A 21717-nucleotide genomic window follows, 5' to 3' on the forward strand; every position below is an offset into this window, starting at 1 on the left:
TAATTGCACTCTGTATTTTTCTCGAACGGATATTCTATCTGATATTTTTGATAGCGTCAATACCTTCGACTTTTTACGTTTGTCGGTCACGCATCGCGCTTCACTGATTGTCCCTCGCTACATTTCGGTTGGCTGACATTACAACATTGGCTGATATTACCTAATCAAAAATATATCAAGATCAGTGTTACAATATTTTCCACGGAAAGAATGAGACAAAAACAATAACCTAGAAGTGTCGTTACGAGTTTGGATGAAAAAGGTTGGATAATTTTCATCCTCATAATATAATATGTTGATCCCGAAAAGTGCGTTTCATGTAATTAGTTATAACTTACTTAGAATTTTGGTGGCTTAATTCAAAGATTTCTCTTCACTCACTGTGTTTGTCAGTCGGTCACTGTTACACACAACGTATTTTGCTTCTACTGCAACATATTTTGTCTTAATAAAAGGCTCTGTATAATATTCAATTGTTATCTAAGATGGTCTAAAATAAACTGCCCACTTTTAGCTACCTAATCAATAATAACTTTCTTTCCATCACAGATGTATGGTGGCATGCGTGGCATCAAAGGTTTAGTGTGGGAGACATCAGTGCTAGACCCCGAAGAGGGTATCCGATTCCGTGGACTCTCAATCCCCGAGTGCCAACAGAGACTACCTAAAGCTAAAGGGGGTCAGGAACCTCTGCCAGAGGGTCTCTTCTGGCTTCTTGTGACCGGCGAAATTCCCACCGAGGCGCAAGTTAAAGCACTGTCCAAGGAATGGGCACAGAGGTAAGCAACCTATATTCTTTTCCTGTGGTTAAGCAGAGGTATACAACCTATCTTTTAATGTATATTTGAACTAGAGAAGAACGTTAAGATTATTTATTTGCGATCTGCACTGTACATAGATTGATAAATTAGTACTTTGGCACCGGAGTTGGCCAATGCGTAGCCGGTTCTTTAATAATATGTTTACTTGCTTCTTGAATCACCTAGTTTATACTCGAAGGAGTTTTTAGGGCTCAGAATATCTGAATACAGTTCAACAAATTAGTTTATTATATTGTTATCCGTATGATAGCTGATTTCATGTAGATCCTTCAGATAGAGATACTTCAAACTAATTAAGTTTATCTATAACTGGCCGCTCAGTAGATACTGTCGGAGTTAGTAAAAGTAAGGTAATACCATTCAAATTATCATTTTATATTCAAACTTAATATACTTTAACTGCGAAGTTTATTCTAAATACTACGTTGATATAATTGATGGTCAATTTGTAGTTGTAATAATGCAACTTGACCTGATGCTTGGATACTCAATTAATGAGTCATTTTAAGGCGAGTATACACATGCGATGTTCTTTAACGCAACCACTTTTCTGTAGTTTGTAACGCACTTATATTTTCCGGTACAAGTAGAATGAATACAATGAAGACATAAGATACATAACGACTTAGCACATGATGTTTTGCGTTACATAATGTGGTAAGAGTCTTAACGTATGCACATTGCACTGGCTTGCATTCAAGGGAGATTATACAAAATATTCTGTTACTGAATCTACGGTTTTATTCATTTGCAACAAAGACAACAATGCCCGCCCTTTTAAAAAGAATCGAAAAATGACGACTTTCTCTCATACACTTTAATAACAAATATTGCTGCAAGACCTTCCAGTATAAGTACTGACAGTTCAGACCTGTTGAACCTCAAACCAAAAGGAATACCTACTTTTTTGGTATAAAAAACGATTTCCCCCTGACCATTGGTGCAATAAGCCAGTTTTATATAATTACAGTAAGAGTGAGCGGATAGAGCCTGGGCCAGATATGTATAAATTACTAGATCCTTCCACCGTATCCATATTGCCGATGCGTTTCATTTATCGGATATATATCGATAAGCAGTCATAATACGCGTTCTCGATACGTTTTATATACAATACGTGATATTACCCATTCCACGTTGCTTATTTTCCAGTGAAGACGGAAAAAAATAATACGTGATACGCACTCTACGCTACATTTTAAGGTTAATGGTACTGATACGGTGATCGGATCTGGTAAATGATTCACAATAATCCTTAGATGATACCCTCAAATCGGCTTACTGAACATCGACAATGTTCTTGTCGAGTACAGTTAGGCTACATTTTTGTTCTTTATAGGGCTGAACTCCCGGCTCATGTTGTGACAATGCTCAACAACATGCCAAGCAAGTTGCACCCGATGTCGCAATTTTCGGCTGCTGTGACAGCCCTGAACAGCGAGTCCAAGTTTGCACAGGCCTACAGCGAGGGCGTACACAAGTCTAAATACTGGGAGGTAAGTGTCTTATAATATCCTATCTATACCCGTCATTATTTGTATCAGGTATGGTGTATGGATACCTTGGAACAAAGGCGCAGGGGGGCCTGTCTCTTAAACTACTACTCATTAACAATAAGGTTGACAATCCAGATGCACTTAGCAAATGCTCGTTAGCTGTGCCTGGTAAAACGGTACGAACTTGCAGGGGAAGATTATCACTATTTTCGCTCGATTCATTACGTACGCATTATGCTCTAAATGCTCGAACATATTTCGCAACAACCAACAAATTGACATATTTAATATAAGTTTAGCTAAGTACATAAATTATATTCAGACATCTGTAACTGACTTAGTATACGTTTTGACTAGCTGTTTGAATACTAAGGATATAAATAAATAAATAAACACGTTATTTGTTAGCAACATTAAAATTTAGTTTTTTTTTTTCACATTTACATCTATCTTAGTTGTTAGAAGAATAATTCCAATAAGTTATGACACTTTAAGATAAACACCGAATCCAAATGAGTGGTGTATTGCTTAACACAACGCAAATAAAATAGATAGGTATTTTAGTTTTAATAATATATAATTACTCTAATGCTCTGAGGTACATCATTGTAATTTTTCGGTACCCAGATCATTATGAGATATTATATTTCCCTTTTGGGCGTATAATTTGGTACCAAATAACCAGAAAGGTTCATACTTTTATTTGAAAGTTCATAATCTCAATTATTTTTATAATCTATTGTTATGTGCTGGATACTAATATTACCTTGTATTTTTTCTACAGTACGTTTACGAAGACACAATGAACCTTATCGCTAAACTGCCAGTGGTAGCCGCTACTATTTATCGCAACACGTACCGCGACGGAAAAGGAATCGGCGCCATTGATGACAGCAAGGACTGGTCTGCCAACTACTGCACCATGCTTGGCTTCGACGATCCGCAATTCACGGAACTTATGAGACTGTACCTTACCATTCACAGGTAAGTTTGATTTATACTCCTTATATTTCCAAATTACCTCTCAGAGGTAAGTTTCAATTACAAAATGTCACGTTCAAACTAAGTTAGTGTACAGTGTCCACTAGTAATGAGTCTGTATAAAATTGACTTAAATTACTTTAATAACACATAAGGTCTATTTTAATTACAGACTTTATCTTTAAACATATCATTGATTTTCCAATATGTTACGTAGGTATAGTTGTTGTTTAGGTACGTGCACATGAAACTTAAATAATATGTACTTTAATTTTGAACAAATTAGATAACAATGTATATTTCAAACAAAAAGCTACTACAAGGTACAAAGTAAAAAAAAAATTGTATTCATAAAATTTGTGGGAGGTTTTACCTAAGAGTTCTTTAGAACGTAATCATTTGTTTCTCTATACTTGTGAATCGTGATAAGTATAGTGACGTCACAAATACCTACCTACCTAACAGTTAACGTTAAATCGTGACAATCGTGACCAGCTTATTTATTGTCTTTTGTAGTTCCATACACTTGCCGCCTAAATTAATTAGCATATGGACTTCATACAGTATATTATGCGTTTGTTATCCGTACATTTACCTCCTGTAGTATGTTATGAATTGATAAGATACTGTTTATTGGTATCTCGGAGGATCGATTGCAGCAGTCGTCAAAAGGGCGGACCCATTTTATGTTTACAGAAGTGTAATAAAATTGAAAGACTTCGAGTCAAGGCCGTTAGTAGTCTTATTTATAAACTTGGCATAAAGTTATAATAATCAAGCAGTGTTTAGTCACACTTCAGCACCTTCCAAATGTCGCAGTGCAAAACAGCGTAACTACTCCGACGTTACGCCATATTTATTAATTAGACCCTTGGGATATCACGGTGTTAGAGTGACGTCCCCACCCCGTAGAAGATTTAGTGACCCTCGACAAGTCGGACAGGCGAAATCATACACGCTTGTCGCAAGTGGCACAAGACCAAGTAACTTGGAATCCCCTAAACCTTTGTGCAGCAGTCGACGTCCACTTATTGATTTGATGATACTGATACTTACTCACTCGTATACTTATTTTATTATTTCATCTGTTATAGCCTTGTGCGATTAACTATTAACGTAATTATGCTATTAGAGTACAGAATTAAAATAACAGTGATTAGACACTAATAGTTTGAAAATTAAACGCTTGTCCAAGCCCAAGAACGCAATACGTGACCTTACTAACTTATAATTCTATGGTGACCTAGCTTCGTAAATCATTCATTGCGGTGTGAACACTGTACTTTGTAGTAATGTAACTTATAAAAAACCGCAATGTATTTATCGTCGAATATATTTATCATTAAAACTCAGTGAAGGCAACCGCCTTTTAAACTATTTAGTATTCTTATCGTACCTAGCTCCCGGATTTAGTGAAACTGTCATTTTTGTTTAGTTTCCCATATAAGTAAGTTTAACTCGGATGATTCCCTGTTCTTTTACGACAGTATAGTATACAAAAGGTGACTTTATTTCTTTATAATAAAAATTTTATATTTTGTAAAAAATTATCATTGGTAAATGAAAAAGAAAAATTATTTTTTAATATTATAAATTTGTTTTTCGATGCCTTTAGATTTGACATTCACAACACAAAGTTAATTATGTTGTTACTATATCTATGTAAAAAAGTAAATCCAGAAATTTTTTCAATACTTAATGTTATTTATTTGTTTTTAGATGCATTGACAACACTAAATCAAATATGTTGTTACTTTATTCGCTCTGTAACTTTATTCGAATCAGATAAATCATAACTGCTTTGGTAAACTAAACATACTTTGATTATTGTTAAAGAGACTATACAAGACAAAACTTGACTACCGACTCGACTCCTTCGCAAGACTTGATACAGAGTGCCCGGTGTGAGATTTTACTAGGATTTGTAGGGAATCAAAAGAGCGCCATCTACACACAGTATTTGCCACTAGATGGCGGTCTAGTTACAATCCTGGAAAACAGTAACATCTCTTCTTTTGATTTCATACGAATTGTAATTAATTTTCTCGCGATCGAATAGATAGACGTAACTAAAAAATCTACCACGAGGCATTTTGACATAGGAAATTCGAAACGTTTAATAAATTAACTTTTCCAATAAATTAATTTATATCAGACTGAGCCGAGAAACTTGGCTGGTTTTAACTAGTATATTTATTATAATAAAATAAAAGTTAGGTATAATTACACATTTTCCGTAGTCGATCATAATGTATGGCTGGTTTTTGTTTAGCATATGCATGAATCGAATATGTGTAATAGCAGTAGTATTATTTATGTATTACTAGTGGTTGCCCGCGACTATTTTATTCAGTGATCCCTGAACTAGAACTAAGCAAAAACCATATCAATTTCTTGCTCTTTTAAAAAAAAAACGAATCTATCCCATGGGAACTGCAGAAGAAGATGGGAACTGTAAGTACATGGGTACTGTTTCCGTTGTGAGTAGTTATCTAACGATAAGATCTGTTTAGTAACAATTAAAAATATAAAAGATTTAAACTTTTAATTTTTTTTATTAAAGCCGGGACTTCTATATATTAATAGGTATATTTAAATCAATCCATTATAAGGTTTAATTTTGCGCTTATTTTAATAAGTGTGAAAGTGTCTGTTTGTTTGTCCTACTGGGCAACCACTCAACTCGATTTTTAGCGTAAAGTTAGAAAGGACGGAAAGTATCATAGGCTAATTTTTATATCCGGAAAACAAGGGGATGTGTAAACAAAAGTAATAAACGCGGGCAACAACTATTAAAATAAATAAGTACTTCAGATTTCCTAGAGTTGGAAATAAAAGTAATAAAGTCTGTGTAGAAGTTTTCTGCAAAAACAAAACGTATTTACACGTGGCTTGGTTCTCTATAGATATACTATTTGCTTGTTCACATGCAGCTACAGCGATAACTATGGATAGCACATGCAATGTATACGTGAACACACTTCATACGGTTGTCGCCGTCACTATTTAATGTAAACACCCAGTAAAACCGGCATCGGCATAAACCCACCACTCTGTTTCGATGGAGGTTGGTGGGATTAACAATTATTAATATTACATGTTATGGATAATAATTTAAAATAACTGGGACCTATGGCTCAATGTGCTCTGTGAGAGAGTGGACACCACCAATTTCCTAACCTCGTGGCTGGTACTGCGAATGATTAGCGAAAAGAAAACCCAATAACAGTTAGGGATAGTAATTTAAAATAAATGGGACGTATGGCTTAATGTGCTCTGTGAGAGAATGGACACCACCAATTTCCTAACCTCAGGGCTGGTACTGCGAATGATTAGCGAAAAGAAAACCCAATAACAGTTAGGGATAGTAATTTAAAATAACTGGGACCTATGGCTTAATCTGCTCTGTGAGAAAGTGGACACCACCAATATAACCAAACTAACCTAACCTAACCTAACCTAACCTCGTGGCTGGTACTGCGAATGATTAGCGAAAAGAAAACCCAATAGCATAACATTTCTTGGTCTAATCTGGAATCGAACCCAACACCTTATGCCATAAGCCGAGAGTCCGATAATCTATAATATAAAAATGAATCGCTGAATGTGTTGCTAAGCGCAAATCTCGAGAGCAGCTGATCTGATTTCGCGGATTCTTTTTTTAGAATATTCCTTGTGGTACGAAGAGTGCTCTTACGGAGAGAAAAAATGTATTCGTAAAAAGTCAATTTGAACTTTAATACCATACGATAGAGTTCAAGTGTTAGTGGAGAGGTTCCGGGAAGGCAAAGAGTTACGGTAAAGATAAAACTAGGTTTTAGTTCTAGTTTTTCTAAGATATTAAAAGCGGTAGTAACCGATTTGGTGCAGACGAAGTTGCGGTGGTAAGCTAGTGAAATATAAAATTCTTCAAATGATTTTTGTGATGCTATGCGAAAGCATATGTCTCTAATATTTGTATTTATGTAAGTTTTTCCCCAACTGAACGCTATTGCATGTTATATGTTATTTTCCCGCTGTTTGCGAATTTGCTTCGTCCATAATCGCTTCACCTTGAAAATTAAGTGGCCCAAGAACACCTGAGTCGAGTCAAGTCAAAAATAATTGGCACTTTTGACGCGTACATAACATGAAAAATGTGTACATGTTATGGCGATAACCATATTCGTAAACATAATCCAAAGCTTCGTTGGTTTCAAACGCGCCCTGGTCTAAGAAAAAGCCCACAACAGTTTCGCTTATTGTTTTTTTGTTATCACCATCCGACATTGTCATTTTAAATTATTAAAAGAGGCTTTGAATTATTGCTCTACCCAGGTTGAGCAATAATTAACACCCAAGATTTTTTATCGTTTATTTAATCCTTTAGCCTATATATTAGGACTATTCTAGAAGCTTAAGTTTAATACGAACTTTGAACTTTGATATCTCCATCAGGTAGTTTATTGTAATATTGTAATCAATTTCCTTGAAAAGAATTACTAATAGTATGTAGCCATTTCACTTATGCACCTGTAGTTGGTCAGTGACCATCTATCTTAATAACAAATCGCGTTAGAAATAGCTGCGTGACGTTATAACCGCTTCCTTGCGTCTGCGTTTGCGGCTGTGGTTAATACAACACACGTGTCCACAGGTAGAGATTTACTGCATATCATTGTTCCTTATGTGTATAATGGTCTTTTGTCGACCTAATTGGCGGAGGGGTGGTCTTATGGGAGAGGTCTCTGGTTCGATTTCCGGCTGAGGCAGTAAGGGAACTTATCATTTCTGAATTTTCTCTGATATAGTCTTTTGGCGGCCGTGGCTAGTAACCAATCTACCGATAATAAGTGCCGCCAAGCGATTAAGCGTTCCGGTACGATGTCGCGTAGTAGCCGGGGTAAGGAGTATGATTTTATTACAAGTACCATATTAGATAGCATTTTACCATCTTGGAATGAATTATCAATTGACAGCAGGTGACATTGCAGTCAAGGGCTAACTTGTAGTGGCACAAAAAAACTGACGTTTTGTTGACATCCCAGATTCAGTGGTGAGCGATCTTAAGTTGGAGATCCCGGTTTCGATGCCCAGCATCGCTCCAGAAGGCAATTTGGGAATTTACAATTTCTGTATTTTCTCCGGTCTCGCCCGTGCCTAGGTACGACCATAACTATAAAGACGTGCCGCCAAGCGTTTTAGCGTTGCTTTACAATTTAACATAGAAACCAATAAAGGATAAGTTTCTTAAAACTATCTTACTACTAACAGGCTAGCCCGCTACCATCTTAGTTTGCATCATCAATTACCAGGTGATTAGGCCAACTTGTAAAAATAAAAATAAAAAGTGTATGTACTTATACACGTACACGCGTTTGGCGTATTTAGTTATTCTTTGGCGTAACAAGATAAAAATCATTTTATAAATTTTATCTTTCGCCTTATTCTACGTTTGTAGAGAAAACGAGACTATAAAAAGGTATTTAATACATTGAAAGTTTTATTATAACGCCTTATCTAGTTATCTCATTAACGGACAACCAAGTTTCACTCAACATTAAAATTTTAGATTTTTCTTCAATTCAATCAATGAAATCACCGGAATGAGCGTGCAGACTGACGATTGAAAGTGTACATTGTCAAACCTTTTTTGAAAACTAAAATAATGACTATAGCTAACTTCAAAGTGTCGGTTTTTTGTGACGGTGTGAAAATTTACTCTCATCAGTTTTCCCTAACGCTCCAAAGTATTACTTCAAAAAAACAAGAGAGATAGGCACACTTAATTGCACACAAAGGCGATATTATTATATGACGTTTGCAAAATTCATACAAAACCGTAGTTGTATAAAGAATATTCGACTTACAACTTTTATGCCTACTTCCCAACGAACGAATCCCTATCTTCTCGGACCGAAATCATAAAAAAAGTTTATTAGTCTGTCGGACGCGGGCGATGACCCTTAGGCTCGCGCTGTTTTGATTTAGTTCCGTGGAAAAGTCCTTGCATATTGTATACAGATTGTAGTCACTTATCGTGCATTAACTATAATTTCGTGACAAAATGCATCGAACGCGACACGAGGTATTTGCGTGTCGAGGGCCAGCACTTTAAAATCGTTTGAAAAAACAAATTGGCTCACGGTAATTCAGGCTATTAATTTAATCTATCGCAAATGGGTATCTATATATACAACGTACTAGATGTATGAACTCCATTTTAGAATAAAACAACCCACATGTGTTTTAATCTACACTAATATAAAGATTATGAGTTAGTTTCTGCTTTATGTTTGAACGCGCTTATCTTTAAAACTGCACAAGTCTGTATAGTAAAATAAAAGAGCCCGCGTTAATGATGGTTGGTTATTATCATATACATATATCCATAAAATTGAGAACATACAGAACCCTCATTCAGCCATTATTGCATGGATTGCATTGTGCCCAAAACTAACTGTTACACAGATTTAAGCGGGCTAACCTGTAAGACTGCATTATCACGTACCACCAGGTCATGTTGCAGTCAAAGGCTAACTTATGTAATAATATAAAAAAAAAAGTTGCTTCGAAGGGTTCGAGTTGCGAGCGTTTAAACTGTGTTCCGACACGGAGGCCGAAGTTAACCACTAGGTTATCACCGCTACACATATGTCATTACCCTATATTTCCTTACGTAAACCTGTAAAATTTCGGCTGTACCACCAGATTAGTTTAATCAACCAATCAATCTCAGAAGATACAACCTTAGAGCATACAAACTCTTATATGTATTGTAAGTATATATTTGATGAGTAGGTACTTCATAACTTCCAATATAACAATGTAAATGTATAATATGTTAATTGTGTGCCCATTTTGACTGCGCATGTATTTGATAAATGTGCTTAGCGACGAATTATCACTGTTTGTTTATAGAACATCATGTTTTGCGTTGCATTTCAAGCTAATACCCGCATTTATTAATTCCAGTATTGACTTGTTTTCTTTAAAAAATATGCATGTTTTGTTGGATTTCTTTTACAATGCCGGTGCTTTGTGCTTTGTTTCTTGAAATTATTTTAACAGAGATAAATTGGATAGGTTAAAAAGTGCTATCATTTACGCCAGGTAACAACTGTGTTAAATAAGCTGTGTGTTTAGTCACTGTCCTAATTCATTCAAAGAAACAATACAGTAAAATATTTTTAAAGTTATATTTCTTTTGGCGCTTTAGGGAAAAATGGTGAGAGTAAATCTTTATGATGCGCGCGCACACCGTTACACAAAACCGACACCATGAAGTTAGTCATAGTCGCAATTTTAGTTTTTCTAAAAAAGGTTTGACAATTGACTTTATATAATTATTCAAACAATACCTTTTTTCTATTGTTAGTGTCGTTTTTTCTACAAACGTGTAGAATCAGACGAAAGATAAAAAAAATTGAATAGATTTTGATCTGGTTACTCAAAAGAAGTATAACTTCTAACGCGTGTACGTAAGTACACACACTTTTTTTTTTTTGAGTAGGCTAGGGACTGACTCAAAAATACAATACTCCTAAGGTGACTGAAATTTAGATGGTTCGTATCCTGAAAAACTGAATGTTCAAATTAAATTATACGCACTCCGTTCGGGGTAAAAGCGACTCGTAAGGTACGAGTAAAACCATCGATTAAATAACTGCCATACAAAAGAATTATTTTCATACTCAGGTCAGTATACTGATGAAGAGTGGAGCTATTCATGGCTTCGTAAATTCAAATATAAACGTTTAAACTTTTCGTTGTAAGCACTCTTCAATCGCATGCAATTGTTGACAATAATTCAATGTGCAATTTTGCTGACGCAGACCTAGTGACAAACTTCGCTTGCACACTTGAGTACTTATCATAGTGTTGTTAATTAAACATTGTCTATTCAAATAACATTTTAAATAGCCATGAGTCGTTCTGAGCGAACTAAAAGATCTCGCCAGTCTTTAATTTGTACATACTGGCTTTTAAAGTCCGGTGTTCAGCTTCTCTATGGCTGAGTCTCATAGTCTTATTTGCTTTTAGTATTCCCGTTCAGTTCCACAATATTTCGGTGGGAATTTGGGGATAAAAAATATTTTAAAATACCGTAATATTGAAATACGATTATTTATTTTATCGAATTGTTGTAGTATTTGTGGACCCAGACAATAGCGAAATGTAAATATATTTAAAATATAAATATATGTAGATCTATTTATTACTTTGTCAAAATGAGTGCCACTTCAATAAAAGAAGCCAGTTTTCTCTTATCTTATATGCCATTTACATAATTCATATCTCTGTTGATGATCACGTTATCTAAAATATGTAAGACGTGCTGAAGATAATGGTCATAAAAGCGTGGCTTATCGAACAAGCCAAGAACTACGGTTTCGAGTGTACATAGACGCTTGATACGAATGTAATTTTTGAATGATCGCCTTCAAAATTGGGTGTTATAACCAAAAAAACACCGTACGTTTGTTAAACAGAAACCCTACTTAGTAACTTTCCAACAAGATGGCAACTGTACACTAAGTATAATATTTGTAAGCGTCTAATCAAAGGTCGATTTCGACTATAAATACTATGTAAAGTCTGTGTAAAATGAAATGTATGGAACTTGTTTTAAAGCTCTAATTCGCTCACACTGCTACAGGAAGCGTAACGTTTTAAAAATCAAAAACAGGAGTACTGAATTTGCGACTCCGGAACGATTAACGTTAGGTCCATTTTTCTTTGACGTTATATTGTTTCGTTACTCGAATGCAAATATTATTAATCTTACTACTTAGGCAAATAACAGTTCATTATATGGATCTCGATCTCTTAAGAATACTTATTATAATACCGCTTTAACCGATGCTATTTAGGCCCCCATAGGGCTAGCATGCGTGCCACGCGACAATCATCTATACCCTTTAATCGTATTTTTATATAGAGATGGCTATAATACGAAATAATGGGTGTAGACATCACCTTCTCGTGGTGCGCATGTAAGCCGTACTGGTCTTCTTAATATAAAATGCACCATTTGGCAGCGACCGTTGTTTTTGCAAATTAACGTGACAAGTCTCCTCTGATGTACAACTAGCTGACAAGAATGTACTGAACCACAAGTACTTAAAGACAGTTCTGACGACTTAAATGTGGATTTACTTTGACCTTAATCAGTTTTTTGTTGGGAACATGTTGGCGAACCTTGACACATAAATCTCTTATATCCTCTCTGCGTGTTTTTTTATTCGAAATTTGACAACTATAGTTGGCGTTCAGGTAGCTATGAAAGCACAAACAATTTCATGGTTCACAAAGTACCTACATCACTTTTTTTTTAATATTACATGAATCGCATTGCGAATATGTTATTCAGAGGCAAATGTTATCCTGTACTATAATCGCGCTGTTGTGTTATCTGCTTTATTATTTCTTATCATGTAAAACCTACTAACACGGTGGGTATCGGTAGCAGTGAATTCCATTTGATTCGTTTGGATTGCCAAAATATGTAGGACCTACTTTTAGTGTAACTTTATTGCGTCGTTAGTGGTAGTTTAATGGTTAGCGTATTCAACTACGGATCACGAGGTCGTAGGTTTGAATACAAAGTTTGGTCGGATCAAAAATTATTAGTTATTGAGGTTTTCTGTTAAAAGAATTATAAAAGAAATTATAGTTAAATAACGTAAAAAACACGCTTTGTTTATTGGGCTAAGAGAGGCGTTCATATCCGCAAGCTATTAATGATGATGATGACGATGATGATGAATATTGTTGGGATAAGGAGGGAAGGGATATTCTATATTTTTTTATATTAAGTTTTTTTCTCATTTTGTTACTTATTAAATGACTTCTGACCGTTTTAATAAATTAATGAAACGTTCGATGTGCGTTGTTTATCTTTAGCACTGGAGCACGCATAATTCCATGCGTGACATGGCCGTAGTGATACATTTTACGGATTATCACCCACTTGTCACTGACGCTTTACACTTTATCGATATTTACTTGACCTTGACTCGATACTCTACCGCTAATGTATCCCACTTACATAAGTAATTCAATTTACTTTTATATACACTCAATGATTTCTATGCCAATAAATTAAATGTTGGATAGAAGCAGGCTACGAAAATGAGCCTTTGTTTGCTATTGTCCGCGACAAACTAAATTATTTCTGCAAAATATATTACACACGATTTTCTAAAGATACAAATAATGGAGTTTTGGATATGAGCTAGGTATACTTTACGATATGTACATGGGAAATAATTAATGCTAATTAAAGCTTTATTTCTTATTATTGTTAACGACAAACTAAATTCTTAGCTTAATTTTCCGTGTCCGTTTCCGTTTAAATTGAAATGCTTAAAAATTAATTTATGCGATTGTACGGAACTGTATTATTTATTTATTTTTATTTTATCTATTTATTATTTTTATTTGGTAACTATGACCCTTCTACACTCTAACATAACAGAATAATTAAAAACTAAACTAAATCAAAAGACTTACATTAAATATTAATATGCAATATATCAAATGTTACAAATTAGAATTTCGGCGTCCAGGCAGCCCTGCGTGGAGTTTAATATACAGCTTGTAAATCGGAGATTCGTATCGATTTATTAATGCTTTATATTATTTATTATTAATTAAGAAGCATAACACAGACACGTTTCTAAAATTTTCGTGTCTATTTGTCCGAACTTTTTGTTGACACTTATGGGACATTTTATATTTAAGTATCATTTTAAAGGATTGAAAAGATTTCCGTAAAACTTTTTTGGTCATTACTTCGTGGTGGTAAATCCTGGCAGTTCTGCAATATTAAAAAAGGGGCTACCTTATATGGTAGAACCACGTTTTTATTTTAATATTTACTATCTTTTTAATCTAATGTGATGAAATTTCTTTTCCAGTGACCACGAGGGTGGCAATGTATCAGCGCATACAACCCACTTGGTCGGCTCTGCTCTCAGCGATCCTTACCTATCCTTCGCTGCCGGCCTCAACGGCTTAGCTGGACCTCTGCACGGACTTGCCAACCAAGAGGTGTGTTTCTACTACATTTTAAGTAGCAGTACAGGGTTTTTTGACAGGGGTCGTCCCTAGAAATGTCACAGCCATGCTTACTTTTGCAGCCTAGCAGCATTGCATAGCATTGCTATGTTCAGGTCAGAAACGGGTGGATGCCGGTGTAATTACAGACACTTGAGTCTTTACACCTACGCCCCTGATTCATTGAAGCAGGGAGGTATTGCTCTGGTTAGGTATAGGCGATGGTTTTCCACTCATCAATTGGCCATCTGCTAAATCTGTCAACTATTTATATAAAAAAAAACAATACAATCTAATTGGATAGCAAGCCACCACTCACGCGACTCATTGTTCTGTCGTAGTGATATAAAATCTATTATGATAATAATACCTTTTAAGATGCAATACGTTAGAGAAATATATTATAAGATATGCCGTCATTGCTTTTGGGATTTGCATGCAATTAGTCGTTCAGAACAAAGAGATTTACCCTTGGGGATCAACATCAACTAGTTAGTAGTTAATGTTGATCCCCAAGGGTAAATCTTAAAATCGAATGCCTCAAGGGTAACTGAATCTAGAGGTCACTGTAAAAATTATAGACCTGTGAAAATGGTGCTACTTTACTGTAAGGTGCTCTTGCAGTCAAGTATATATTTAAAAATAAAACAATCCTATTAACTCCTCAGCTCTATACCACTACAGGTAGTCATATTCTAAAAAACGTAATGTTTACGATATCAGGTGTTGATCTGGTTGGAGAAACTACGCAAGCAGGTGGGCGATAACTTCACAGAAGAGGGCCTCAAGGAGTTCATCTGGAAGACCCTCAAGTCCGGCCAGGTTGTGCCTGGATACGGCCACGCTGTACTTAGGAAAACCGACCCTAGGTAAGCCTACAGCATGTTGTTCGGAATTTCTGAACACTCCATCAGCCTATAATGTATATAGGCGCGCGACTGCTTCTTCAGTTAGGCATGATGACAGTAACAAGGAATCGCAAAAAATGTATTTATCTAATGATATATGATTCATGTTTAATGAAAAACGTATTTTTATTTATATTCGAAGTGAGATTGAATAATTTGGCCTTTCACCTGTAGTGAAACGCCAAATGACGTCACGTCTATATAAATATTCTTCATAGCCGCTTCAGTCTTCGCGTTGATTCTCCCCCGTGCCTCGTAGAGCACGTTAAGCTCTGCGACTGATCTCTTTCCGGTCGTGTCGTAGCGTTTGTTATAGGACGATCAGAGTGAGGGGTCATGTGAATTCACCTGTGTTTCCGTAGACCACCGTGGCCGAATTCGGTCAGGGAAACTATGTTTTTTTAATTTATTTTAGCCCTCCTGAGAACTCTCCTGTCTGACAGATTTAAGCCTTCCTAGTACTTCTTTGTAGTGGTGTCCGCCCATCTTATCGAACTATAATATCAACCGTTCAATGGACACATCTTAACGCCTCCAAAAAAAACTAAGGACACTAAGATGGTGATATCAAAAAGAATACCAATCTAAGTTTGTTTTGGAGCTTCTTCAAAATAAAATCGTAGCTTTAGTTTTAAGTTTAACAATACAGTTATCGCCACGCATCAAAAGCGCTGTCTCCCTGTTTGAATAAAGAAATATTTTACTTTATCAACTCTATCGGCAGCGTAAATAACTCTTTATCTATCTCTATGCTATGCTAGGAGTATCTCCATGTGATCAAATCAGAAATGAGTTACCGACATAGCTCAGCGAGTCGCGAAGCTGAAGTGGCAATGGGCGGGGCACAGAGATCGGAGAACCGATGGACGTTGGGGTCTTAAGGTGCTGAAATGGCGACCCCGCACCTGCAAACGCGGCGTAGGTCTGCCCCCAACGAGGTGTCCAGATGACATCAGGCGAATCTCTGAGTGCCACTGGAGGCAAGCGGCCCAGGACCCAGGAGGATGTCTAGCAGTGGACGTCCATGGGTTGAAATAATGATGATGATCAAATCTATGCTTGATTGTCTAACAATCTGCACTTGGCCTATTTTTATTTATTTTTATCAGATACACCTGCCAACGCGAGTTTGCGCTGAAGCACTTGCCTAACGACCCCATGTTCAAGCTGGTTGCGGCGGTGTACAAGGTGGTCCCACCAATCCTAACTGAGCTCGGAAAGGTCAAGAACCCGTGGCCCAATGTGGACTCCCACTCCGGTGTCCTCTTACAGGTATTTAAAAATAACAAAAATCATATTTTGGCAACTTTACTACGATATATACAAATTTAAGTTTCGACACTAGAAAGTTAGAATATTATGTAGTTTAATAATTAGAGATGGCCGAATATTGGTTTCAGCGAATATTATTCGATTTTCTTTTCTATGTTTTTTCCTTTTACGCCATTGGTTGCCTGGAAGAAATCGATATGTAGCGATAAGGCCACCAAATTGTATTCTCTTGATATGTATTTATATCTCCGTAACTACTTTTTTTATTAGGTGTACAATAAAAGTGTATTCATTCATTCGATTTAACCTTTACCGAACCGGACATTTGGCCGAATTATTCGGTTTACCATTGTTTGGCAGCGTAAACAGGTTCACTACAAACAGACTGACTTGACTTTTGAAAAGTGCTTTTAAACTAGGCTTACTTCAATTAATGAATTTTGAATTTACGGTGCGATGCGACGCGATGTTTGGAAACAAAGTGAACGATAAGAAAACAAATTGCATATCATTACAAAAATGATAATATCAAAATAACGGAAATGCTTCAACCGAATATATTCGCAAACAAAATCGAATAATTTGACCGAATACGCATAGTGGAAAAGATGCCGAATACGCGGATTACCGAATACCAAACGAATATTCGGCGCATCTCAACTAATAATCATAATTTTATGTTGTGCTCGACTAAATTAAAGGCCAGTCACACAAGTGGCATACGATTGCAGTACTTATGTCGCAATGATTAATCACCAGCGAGCCGAGGCGACAGTAATTGGATAGAAAATTATAGTCTTTATGTTTCTGATTTATGTGCTGCTAAACGCGGTTGAAAGAACTAAGTATCACTAATTTGTGTAGTTTATCACAGCGAGAATATATTTTATTTCGACGATATTGTTGAGTTCAATCCGCGTTTTTCTCACTCTGATTGACACATATTAACTGATTAATATTTGTTATTCAGTTAATATGAATAAGCAGACATTACTGAGTATTTTGATTGTTTTAATTTTTTTATTATTTACTTGTATTTTACTTGTATTTATATTTCTTTCAAGTGTAAAAAAAACATATCTTTTATTTTATACTGCATCTGATAAAAAATTGTAACGTCGCAAACTAAAATCGAATCCTGTAGTGTGACAATCTAAAAATTATTTATTATGTTTTCAACCAGCTGTTCCTCGCAGTTTTACCCGTCTTATGGACCGCGCCACTCGCGACTTCGTCCACGTATGAGTCAACCTTAAAAAATAGTCGCAGAAACTTTTAAGAAACAATCCCGACCTAATTCCGTCGTGTTGGCCTAACGTCACCGTTCACACATCGCACGCATCGAAATCTTTCAAAAAGAATATTTTTATGCAGTTTTTGCAACATTTCTCATTGATGATCGTAGTGTGGTCGTGGTAGCTACTTACTGGTCGTAGCATGATTTTATATAGCCGATACTATCTACACAAAAAAAAACGATTTTAAACCGCAGTTACTGAGATTAGTGCGTTTAACCAAACAAATTCAAATCTTTATAATATTATTGCTGACCCGTGCCCACTTCATTGGGCGGTTACCTGTTTAAAATATTAGTCTAGATTACAGTTTAAAAACCGTAACCGTTTCTCATATACGTTCACTTACGACTCGAACTTACTATAATTTTTTGCATCAAATATTTTTGTACTTAATAGTCACCCAGCGCCATCACAATTTAGTCAGCGGAGGCTGACACAATATTTGAATAAAGTGAAATTAATATTGAATAATTAGTTAATCAGTAATTAAGTGGTTGACAATTAAATTATGTATTAACAGAGAAAACCGCAGAAGTAAATATCAAAAAATAATTGTTACAAAGCATAACAGGTGTATCCTTCCTTCCTCATTTCGATGGTAAACATGCTGTCACTATATCTACTGACAGTATCAGTCTTAGTACCAATGGTGGAGTTAATCTGTAATTATTGTTTTACAATACTGAGAAAAACACTAACTTTTGCTAGATTTTAAGGAATGAATAACCTAATCATACTTGCAGTATTATTTTTCGTACCAATAGTCTTCCAGAACCTGCCGTATATTTTTATGGAAGAACTCATCTCTATCTATCAATGTATACTGGCAGTATAATTTTTTATAACAATGGTCAGGTTAACATTCCAGAACCTGTTTATTATTTTGACGATGAACTTAACGCGACGGTCACTGCATATACTTGCTGTATAATTTCAAGTACCAATAGTCGGGTTAACTTTTCAAAACCAGTCTATTGTATTGACGACGAACTTACCTTGCAGTACTCGGTATTCAGAATATAATTTCAGTATCATTCTCATGTTTATGTTTTTCCTTTCAGTATTACGGTCTGAAGGAGATGAACTACTACACCGTTATGTTCGGCGTGTCTCGCGCTCTCGGCGTGCTGGCTCAACTCATCTGGTCGCGCGCTCTTGGTCTCCCAATCGAACGCCCCAAGTCCCTCAGCACCGAACTCCTCATCAAGCAACTCGGCAAGTAAATAGCACCATAAATTCGATAGGCGATCTAGTATCACTGCCAGGACTTTCGAACTTCTACGCGTTACTGCTGACTACTTATAGCTTAAGACATACAATAACCATGCGGCGAAAGGTCGTTTCTGAATAGACATACCGATAAAGGCCCTGTTCTATTTATGCGCACGCTGCGTGCCAGCACGTACTCTCTGAGCTGGGTGGAATACAAAAAAAACGCCTGAAATGCAAGCACCATGGCCACTCACAAGTAAAACATAACTTTGTGGCACTGCACGTAGCTGTGGGCTAATCAAAACGGGGGCAAGATTTAGACATACAAATGACACAAATTTAAAATATCCTTCTCACGATTAGGTACTATAATGCATTATGAATGACATCCTCAGGCCCAACTTTAGCTGCCAAAAAATGTATGCTCACAACAACAACTATGACGTTATCGACTTATGCGTGCGTAAATTAAATTATAATCCGAGTACACAAATATAGCGCATATTCTAATAAAATTGGCTACGTAAGTTAAACACGGAGAACTAAGGAACAACGCTCTAAACTTTAATCAAGAAGTCGCTTAATGTTGGTTGCATTCACGCTTTGAAAGCGTGCGTGTGTAAAAAAAAGCTACGTACGCACGTATCGTTGCGTGTTCGTGCGCATCAACGGAACAAGGCCTTTATCTCATAGATTGTGTTGTCAAGTTTTGGCTTATTTACATTTGAATCATTGCTGTAATGCGCTTTGAGGACTTAACTATGTAAAAATCATTTTATTTGTACGTACCGATGATTCGGTACTCAGTATTTTTGTATTACAATATGTGACTATTCTAACTAACTCAAGCTAGGTACTTAATTAGGTACCGTATTTTCGAGATTTTCATTATCCGAGCCTGATTATTTAAAAAGTTATCTTTAATAAAATGATGTTAAGTTTATGGAAGTTCGGGTATGTATATACGAATATAACTTTTATATATTTATGTGTTCGATAACAAGCATTACCAAGGTCCAGAGTCTAATTATCTATATATGTTATATTTTGCGCACGATATGTGACGTCAAAATGACATTTATAGATATTATAGTCTTTGTTAGTGGCTAAAGCCAGTGCAGTTTCAGCCAGTCAGAAAGCATTGTTGTCATCACATAGTATCTGTTTTTCATTGATAATCTATAATGGTCATTTTGAATAACTGTGACTTCATATAGCAGTTACGAGCGTATTAATGCCCTGGTTTGGTATAAAGAATGCTAGATCAAAGTAGAAGTTAAATATTCATTGCATACGATTAAGATGCTGTATGTACTCAGTTTAGTAACCAGCGAAAAATAAACTGTCAGATCGCCTATGAGTATTTCAGATAGTGTCTCCATAAAAAAACCGACTGAAAGGTGATCATATTAATTGGACTAATCTAATGAGGAAGGTACCAAACGACTATCTGCTAATTTTGCCACATTGTTACTAATATTATATAATGTCTCCTAGTTCATTAAATACATAATAAGTTGGTGCCTTCATTGGACGATATAAACCTCACATAATCTAAATATTTTAGCAGACATTACAAAATTTCTTTGTGGATTGATTGGTTTGGATTAACTACGTCCAATATTTATGGTCGACTGTCAGTAATTATAAGGAAACGCCGTTATATAGATAAAAGTAAATCACAGTTTTTTTTTGTATTCACACGTCACACCAATAGTCAATTTACATTTTAAATGTATTTTGTAAGATAAGTTTTGTCGAAATTCGCCCTTTTTTTCTTAAATTATTTTTTTTTAGCATTAAGTCTAAGTGAAGGTTATTATTATTTATAAATGGATGATCTTATGCAAAACAAAACCAAACGAAATAACTTTCTAAATATAATCATATACATGAAGAGTATTTACTTTTTTAGTATTCTAAAAAAGAAAGATGTTGCCGCTTTATTTTGAAATTGTACACTAGTAAAATTTTATAAAAGTTATCATCTTAGTCTTAATTGGTAAGATAATGATAAGGTTTGTTTTGCATATCCACATTCAAATAATCGTTGTTACACCAATCAGCGATACCTCGGTGTACTTATGTCTGTGATTGTTTTTTTTTTATTCATTTATAATATTTTGTATAATAATATTACATATCATTTTAGATTTTTTTTTTCATTGTACGATCATGGATCGATCACGTGGTATTTAAATTGACTGTGGTGGTGTGATGCAAACTCCCCCATAGCTGTTAGTGCTACAAAGCAATGTTACGAATTGTTGGGTCGTTTAGATCGTTATAATAATTGTAGGGTTTCATAGTTGAGGGGAAGGGGGAATTGGACTCAATATTGTAAGAATATGAAAGGGTTTAAGACTGATCGAAGTAGTTTAATATCCTGGCACCTGATATCTTTGTTGCATTGACAGTAATGATGATGTGTCAAAATTTACGTCACATGCATTTTATTATGCAGTTTAAGTTTCAATACCACCGAACAAAATAACAATTAACACGGGTACTAGGAAACTATAATTTTTTTTTATTATGCACAGACCGTTAGATTAACGGACACACAAATTGGAAAATTAAATAGCTATTTTAACTTCGTTGTGATCAACTAAAACTTTCTCTAAATTATTTCTTTTTTCAAATTTTTCCAAATTCCTTGTCTGTGTTGAAGGCTACTTCCGAAGTCCAT

At 35.5% G+C, this 21717-nt stretch overlaps 1 protein-coding gene across 1 annotated transcript in view; it reads left to right on the plus strand.

Annotated features, from left to right (window-relative positions):
- Positions 1-20792, plus strand: part of LOC120636134 (probable citrate synthase 2, mitochondrial) — a 33563-nt gene extending 12771 nt beyond the window's left edge. The window contains exons 3-9 of the mRNA XM_039907441.1: positions 550-779; positions 2161-2317; positions 3102-3301; positions 14200-14332; positions 15062-15207; positions 16356-16518; positions 18878-20792. Coding sequence (XP_039763375.1) covers positions 550-779; positions 2161-2317; positions 3102-3301; positions 14200-14332; positions 15062-15207; positions 16356-16518; positions 18878-19039 — 1191 coding nt within the window. The 3' untranslated portion in view covers positions 19040-20792. The remainder of the gene's footprint in view (positions 1-549; positions 780-2160; positions 2318-3101; positions 3302-14199; positions 14333-15061; positions 15208-16355; positions 16519-18877) is intronic.
- The last annotated feature ends 925 nt before the right edge of the window (positions 20793-21717 follow it).

This window comes from Pararge aegeria, chromosome Z, assembly GCF_905163445.1.
Source record: "Pararge aegeria chromosome Z, ilParAegt1.1, whole genome shotgun sequence".
Classification (NCBI taxonomy): Eukaryota; Metazoa; Arthropoda; class Insecta; order Lepidoptera; family Nymphalidae; genus Pararge; species Pararge aegeria.